At 32.5% G+C, this 8,281-nt stretch overlaps 1 protein-coding gene across 4 annotated transcripts; it reads left to right on the forward strand.

Annotated features, from left to right (window-relative positions):
- Positions 1 to 3,750: 3,750 nt before the first annotated feature.
- Positions 3,751 to 8,070, forward strand: LOC124910567 (protein WVD2-like 7). Of its 4 annotated transcripts, none has more exons than XM_047451235.1 (10): positions 3,751 to 3,953; positions 4,055 to 4,185; positions 4,641 to 5,396; positions 5,490 to 5,675; positions 6,265 to 6,308; positions 6,443 to 6,523; positions 6,606 to 6,696; positions 6,794 to 6,850; positions 7,346 to 7,439; positions 7,667 to 8,070. In XM_047451235.1, exons 2-9 carry the CDS (start codon positions 4,144 to 4,146, stop codon positions 7,436 to 7,438), a joined length of 1,350 nt encoding a protein of 449 aa, XP_047307191.1. In that variant the 5' UTR covers positions 3,751 to 3,953; positions 4,055 to 4,143; the 3' UTR covers position 7,439; positions 7,667 to 8,070. The 4 variants fall into 4 exon arrangements, with proteins under 4 accessions (XP_047307191.1, XP_047307192.1, XP_047307193.1 ...); XM_047451236.1 differs by having other exon boundaries at positions 6,455 to 6,523; positions 6,603 to 6,696; XM_047451237.1 differs by having other exon boundaries at positions 6,455 to 6,523.
- The last annotated feature ends 211 nt before the right edge of the window (positions 8,071 to 8,281 follow it).

Genomic DNA, 8,281 nt, shown 5'->3' on the forward strand with positions numbered 1-8,281 from the left:
GGGATAAAAATGTTCTATTCATTATATCTCAAATTAATTTTAAAAAAAAATTAATAGAAATGAAAATAAATAATTTAGGATAAAATTTGTATCCATTTTATCTCAAAAATTATTTATTAAACCCCCAAAATATACAAAAATAAAATAAAATAAATGGACAAAATAAAGGTCATATATATTAAAAATATTTCGTAGGTTATGAAAATGGAGGAAAAAATGATTGAAAAATATCAATTTCAAACAAGCTCCAAGACTAGTAAATGGTCGAAATCTAATGCAACCGAAACCAAGAGGAATCAGTGCAGCAGACCCCGCAACCATCGAATGAGCGCTTGATTATCATCCAACTTCAACAACCAACCGCTTAGCCCGCTTTAACGGAAGATGGGCGCACCCGCGCATCACTTGATCAACTAATGTGCGCCTCGGCGTCGTTAGCCTAGACGCAACAGAACGCCCAAACGCCAACGGAACGCAGACGGAGCGTCATGCGTTCGATTTTTGGTCTGAAACGACATCGTTTCGCCTGGTTTGTCTTCTTCCTCGCGATGACGAAAAATATAAGAACAAGTTCCCATATTTGATTTTTCAAAGATGGAACTTTGTCGTTTCTTCACATTTTTACTTTGTTCAAAAGGTGAAATGATCACCCTACTCCGGTGATCATTTCCCCTACCTTTTGAGGCAGCATCATTGCCGATACGGGCAACTGGCCAAAGATCAAACAAAAGACCATTAATGGTCTTTTGCCTAAATCTGATCCACGTGATTGATGAATTGACATTAGGAGACTATAAATAGCTTCTTCTGGGCAAATTGAAGGCAATAGATCCACTCTCCACCTCTGAATCAAGCCTGAATATAAAGCTGCCATTGAAGATTTTCAAACTTTTCTAAAATTTGAAAATTTTGTATATTGCTATAAAGTTCTGATATAGGCATTCAGGAAGTTTCTAAAAGAGTTAAGGAGTGTTCTCCAACTCTAAGTAAGCTTCCAATCACATTGCAATTTGAATTACCAATTTAAATTGAAAATTTTAAATTTTAGTTTGACCAGTTTCATATACTGCTTGATTATCTAATCTCTTAATTGAAAAACGATACTAGGATCATTTATAAGCTTTGTGTTGAAATAAAACTGAATCAATCAATCTAAATCGGAAATACCCAAATTTGATTTTAAAAAATTTCAAAATCGAGTTTTTGGTCTTGGGTTATTACTTAGGAACATCAACCTAAAAAGCTTCCCAACATGTTTCTAAGGATGTTGGGAACACATTTAAACCAATTCCAAGCCATCCCGATCATGTTTGATCAAAAACTAAATTTTTTATAATAATAAAAATTTCAGTTTTGAATTGGTTAAAACGAACAACTAGTGTTCATGATTTGATTTCATTTAACCATATGAAGCATATGGAACCTATTGACAAACTCCTTACACTTCATTAAATCTTAAAAATCAAAAATTTGTTTTTTACTTCAAAACTGTTTGAGTTAAATGGGACATCATTCTGACCGAATGACTCATCAAAATTATGTTATAAATGATTATTATTACCATATGAAGTTTCTCATTCTCTTGAATCAATGAATCAAAGCCCCAATCAAAACATCAAACCTGTAGTTAGATGTTCTTGACGACCGAGTAAAGTTAGCCCAAGGCTAACCAAATACTGAGAGCTCCTTGCACCCAAGACTGAAGAAACTTAGCCCAAGGTTAGTCCACCAAGGAAAAATTAAACCTTCCCCTACACCCGACCGAAGAAATTTTAGCCTAGGTCTAACCTAGAGCCAGGATCGAAAGACTTCCGTACACGACTAAGGATTCCCGCACCCGACCAAGGACTCCCTCACCCCGACCAAGGACTCCCTCACCCCGACCAAGGACTCCTGCACCCGACGGAGGACTCCTACACCCCGACCGAAGAAACCAACATCCTAACCTAGAACCGAGGGATATCGCATCCAAGACGGTCCTACTAGCGCCTGTTTGGCTAAAGTTTTTGAATTTTAAAATTATTTTTAAAATTTTGGAACCCTAAACCATTAAAATGAATTCAAAATATTTTTAGAATATTTTCAGAAAAAACATATCTATATATATATAATGATGCTTAATTTTCAAAGTGTCTGGATCGTCGGGTCGAGAGCTGTGGTTAATTTGGATATATATGTGAGAGTAAATGGATACTTGGGTCGGATTGTGGGGTGACCCGCCCATAAACTTAAAACGGTTAAAAATAAAATAAAAAATGTTATAGGTATGGTTCAAACTTGCAACCTAACAAAATAAGTACAACCTTTTAATCAACTAAGCTAATAACACTTTATATTTTAAATTCAACACCAAATTTGATAAACACGGTGGTTCATCAATAGTTTTTAATCGATCATAATTATCTTTTTACTCTGCGCTATAGATTTCACTATTATTAATGAGCAATAATGAAATAATTCCGTCATATTTATAGAGAAAGGGGACATAATTCATATGGATATAGTAAGTCTCGCATGAGCTACTTTAATGGTAGTCTGTACATTTTTCCTTTCACTCGTAGTATGAGGAAGAAGTAGACTTTAGATGCCAAACTAATTGAGTTGATGAATCAAACTGTATCAATTGATTTAGAGATCGTTCTACAATGTGAGAGTAAATGGATACTTGAGTTGGATTGTGGGTTGACCTGCCCATAAACATAAAACGGTTAAAAATAAAATTAAAAATGCTATCACATTTTTACCGCAATATTTTTTTCATGATTTTTTATATTATTACTCGTGCAAATGCACATGATACATGCTAGTTTTGATAATGGCTTGTTTTGGATTTATTTTTAGATCCTAATATCCTAAAAATTAATATTTTCCAGGTACATTCCTCATTAATCGTTGACATCAACCTAAAGTACTATCATTTAAATATTATCTTTACAATTTTAAATACGAAAAAACATGTGCATTTCCTAGTTCCGAAGAATAATTAATTAAATAAAACGTAATAAAATCAAATTTTAAAAACCAAACTTTATAAAATAAATATCGTTTTTAATGGGTACGGAGGATATATCGCGAAAGTCTTTTTCCGAGTATCACCAAACATCGAACCTAAAAGAGACTCTGGTCAAAAATACGTTCGTAAACATATCATTTTATTTATTTAAAAAAAATTAATCGATAATTCTTATCAAATAAATAATGTTTTAAATTAATTATTTTCAACTAATTTAAATACAGTTTGTCTTAAATTTAAATATTATTTAAAATTTAATCAAAATTAAAAATTATTATTAATAATTTTAAAAAGTCATGACCAACATTTTTTTTTATAGGATAAGGTTTATTTTTTAGGGATACATATCATGTTTTAAATAATTTTTTTATTTCATAAAAAATATATTTTATTATTATATATAACTTTTAAATATAAAATACCTCACTTTTTCAAAATTATCACCTTTCAATTATTTATTTATTTTATAAATTCTTAAAAAAATCCTTTACCCAAAAAGAAATTTACAAAGAAAAAGAAAAAAATGCAATGAAGTTCCCAACCATCAATTGAATCTATACACACCTACAATCCGACGGCATGTAATTAATAAATAGAGATGTAAAAGGAGGAAGAGAAGATAACGTGTCATTGTAATCGAAACAGGACAAAATGAAGGACAGAAGGCCCCACCATCATTGATGATGGATCTTTCTTTCTTTTCTTTTCTTTTCAATCTGATAACATCACTCTTCTTCTTCTGCTCATCAAGCGGAGCAGTTACTCATACACCACCTCTCTTTCTCTCTCCACCTTCTCTCTCGTGAGAAGATATTATTGTCAAATTCTCAAAGCAAAGAATTCTTCTGTGATTTCAAGTCTCCGCTGCTTCACGCTTACTTTAGATTCTTCCATTACTACGTTTCTCCTTCCTATCACTCAATCTCTCTTCATGATCTCTGTGAGCTTCTCTCTATGTATTCATCTTCAGTTAAACATTATTATTGTAATTGCTCAATGTTCTGTTCTTCTGTGATATCTGAATTTTCTGATTCTTTGCAGAAAAATGTATATAAGTACATTTGATATGCGGCTTATAACATGAAAAGGCTGATCTGAAATGTACAGTTGATGCTCAAGTTTGACTTGTCATGGCCGGTCAGATCGAAGAACCTTTCAGCCTTAGCTTTCAGGTAATTATATATCTTAATTATGTCATACATGCTTCAGGATCATCTGAATTTCGGCTAATTTGCAGGATATTTAACGTTATTGACTTATTGTTGTGATTTGATCATTTATATACTATTGATAATTAACTTATTTAAACTTTCCTTTTTAGACTACTTTTATCCTTTAATCATGATTAGGACATGATTAATTTGTGTGTATTCATGTCTTAATCATATTGTATTTAAGTCTACTTATAGGATTATCTCATCTTTAGCTTGCAAAAACTTGACCTAGTGATGTAATTGTCCCACTATAGCTGCACAAGGATTTGGTTTAAGATGTTAACTTCTCATTATTTCATTTGTTGGTGGAATTATCTGTAGGAATGGTCATAATTGAATTTTGTATAGTTGCAGAATGATTCAAACTAGTTTATTCTTTTGCTTGAATGCTCTAAGAAACCAAATATTTGCAGGCAGATTCTATACACTCAGGTTCAATCTCATTTGGAAGGTTTGAAGGTGAGCAATTATGTTGGGAAAGGAGATCTTCCTTCTCACATAACAGGTACCTTGAAGAGGTGGAGAAGTATTCAATACCAGGTTCAGTTACAGAGAAAAAGGCATATTTTGAAGCTCGTTTCAGAAAGAAGGCCCTTCTTAGCCAAGCCTCATCTGAGTGTCAAAATAGTTCTCTAGAATATCAATGTAGTGAATATGACACCTTTGAGAATATCAGTTGTGGTGAAGAACAAGAGCTCAACAAGGAGGGTCGATATCCAATTCATGAAATGAAGCCGATTGATAAGCATAATCATCTTGCAGATGATGCAAACATAATTAACAAGGGGAGCCATTCATCAATTTTTGATGGAAGTCATTCATCAATCTTTGACAAGAGTTCTGAGGGTTCAGATTTGGATGATGATTGTATTGTGATGGAATGGTTTAGAGAGTCTATAGTAACTCCAACCACTGAATTCGTCAAAGAACATACAAGATTACGTATTGATGAAATCATTGAACCTGTACACGAACCCATTGATGTGCCTTTAGCAATAACCGAGAATGTCATTGAGGAGTGCGAGGAGCCTGATTCAGAAGAAAAGTGCATATCTGAGAAAACAATGATTCATGATGCAACATCCAAAGCCATGCAGATGGAGCCAAATCGGTGCACAACAGAGGAAAATGACACTGGTAGCTTGGATCACCAAAAGCTGGCTAGCAAGGTGTGTTTATCTGGAAGCTTGTTTCTGTGTTGTACTATTATGTTTACTGCTTCAGTTTTATTTAATCACAGATGTCATAAAAACCTAATGTAGGTGAAAGCCAAAATGGAACCCAAGTCAATGAAATCCAAACCAAAGTCTCTGGTTAATCTTGTTTGTGTTCAGAGGAGGCTTGCTGTTGAACCAACTAAAGAGACTGCAAAGAAGCCTAATGGAAATGGGCAAAAGGGTATACAAAATGCTCTACCAGAAAAGCAGTTTCTAAACAAAAGCAAAGTGGTAAGTATATTTATACATCATTTTATTCTAGCAATCAATTTAGACAATGCCAACATTGGTTTCATTTGAAGACAATGTTTAACCAAATTTCTCATCCAGTTTGGATCCAGATCAGATCTCATTTGGAAAATATAGTCTCAGATTCAGATCTAGATCTGGATACACCTAACAAATTGTAGAGGCAATAGAATTCATCTTCCATGTGGAAGCAGTATCTGAATGGGCTGGGTCTCAAAAAAGTCATCTTGAAATAGATATACAAGCTATTTAAATTTCACGATAATTGGTTAATCAGTGATTTTATCGTCGACGAGAGATGTTTAAAAGTGACGTGATTTATGGGTGTGTCCCAACCAGCCACACACAATGTTTACCAATTTACGAGTTTTTATCTAGATGCAAATAGACTCGTACATTTGGTAAAAAAATGTAACTTCCTAAAATTCAAAAAATAAAATGTAGATCTAGATGCAAAGGTGTTTCCATTAACATCACAGTTATTATTGTTTTTAAGTTCTCAAAAAATTTATACTTCTTAATAATTTTGCTTTAACTCTTGTCACCATACTACTTGTTTCTTTCTTTTCAGAATCACAAAAGTTCAGAGACAAAAGTGACTAATCATGATAAAAGGTAATGATGATTAATTTTTTTAATTTAAATTTTAAGTATGTATTAATAAAAAGGTAATAATTCCTTATATATTCTATAAGTTTATTTCTCTTAAAGTGCTAATTGATATTCTATATGTTTTCCTGATGCATTAGTGCTGACAAAAGATTAAAAACAAAAACTGTTGCTGCATCAACGTCGAAAGTTATGAATAAGACTCCTCATAATGCTGACAGGTATAGAGGTTTATTACTTTGTACGTCTAAATACACTGCTTTGTCCCCCTAAAATAACCAATCAATTTTGATAATGCAGCAGAACAAAGCAAGTCTTTGATCCTAAAAAACCAGTTGTAAAACAGAGTGATGCAACTCTTGGAACTCATGAACGTGCAGAGAGGAGGAAAAAGGCAATTATTTTTAGCAGGATTACCATCTGTTTAAAAATAATAAATGATGTTAAGATAACAATTCCTAACAATTTCTATTCTTCCTTCCCTGTTTCAGTTATACCCAAAACTGGAGCACGAGAAGGTCGCGACGAACCAGATACAAGAAAAATCGGTATAGTAACTTGTGCTCAACACCTTTTCATTTTTGGGTTATGATTCTAGAAAAACAAGAAACAAACTTCGTTCCTTATTCTAAATGATTTTAGACTAGAAAACATGTATGTCAGCACATAAGCAACAAGTTCCAGGGTTTTGTTTGATGTGGTTTATCCAAATAGAATAGTATAAGGCCTTTGATGTGGGTTATATAGACTTATTTTCAAATAACCCACCATTATTCATCAGTTAAAATATCAAATACCCTTTATAATATTTATATCTCTAATGCCTTTTTACCCTAATTAGGCAATAATTAATTGGTTATTCAAATTACCCCATATCAAATTAGGCAAATAAATCAGTTTTTACATCATACAGTTTTATTTTTTCTTAAAAGAACTTTTTTTTTCTTTTTTTTTTAAAAAAAATTACCCAAGAATTACCCTTAATTGGAAGTCCTTGGTCTAACTACTTGATCTTGCACTACAATGATTTACCCTATATGCAGAAGAAGAAAGAAGCTGATATAAAACAGTTCAAAGCAACACCCATGCCTTCTTTTTATCATGGGTCTGGAAAAAAATGGTTCATTCATGAATAAGGTACTAGCTTTAACCTTCTTGCTTACTTATCTGTTCTTATCAAGAAAAAGTTAAACTTATTAGGATTAGTTACTTTCAATCATGGTATGGTTAGGGCATTAACAGAGTCATGATTAAAATCAATTTCATTTTCGGATTGAAAATGACTAGAATTAAAATTGACATTTGATAAATTGACTTTTTTTTATTAGTGTATTTGTTCTTATACATATTATTTTGGTCTATAGGATATGGTTAGCAACAACAGATCAAGTAGGGTTCAAAACAATCCCCTTACCTCACGCCCCATATCTAATTCAAAAGAAAGAACTACCCAAATCCCAATTTCAAAAAAGGAGCCGATCAAGTCAAGTCATTCGACTCGATCTTCCGAATCATCCAACTTCCCTGGGAAGAAAATGCCTTCTCAAACCAGTCCCATTTCAACAAACAGAAGTTTTGTAGCAGTCAAAAAGGAAGAAGAACATGTAAGGAAAATTGTGAGAACTCATAAAGCTGTAGAAATGGGAAAGGGAAAAAAAGCTTGAAGAAAAGTAAGGTAATTAAAATATGCAAAGCAAACCATAATTATGCAAATTGGATGCTGTACTTGTACTAATTAATAGATGTGCTGTTCAATGCTTTAACTTTATTTTTTAAATCATTTTCAAGCAGAATTCAGTTTTTGAAGAAAATTAATGTTTATTTGAAACTACTAAGATGACTAATTCAAAAAAGTATCATCATCTTCAATTATATATATTACCAGTGATGTAACCAATTGGTGGTTGAGAGATTGCAATCAAAGCATGATCAAATTACGACAAAATCTTATCTTTATTAAACCAATTTGTTTCCAATCT

Source organism: Impatiens glandulifera, chromosome 7 (assembly GCF_907164915.1).
Source record: "Impatiens glandulifera chromosome 7, dImpGla2.1, whole genome shotgun sequence".
Taxonomy (NCBI): domain Eukaryota; kingdom Viridiplantae; phylum Streptophyta; class Magnoliopsida; order Ericales; family Balsaminaceae; genus Impatiens; species Impatiens glandulifera.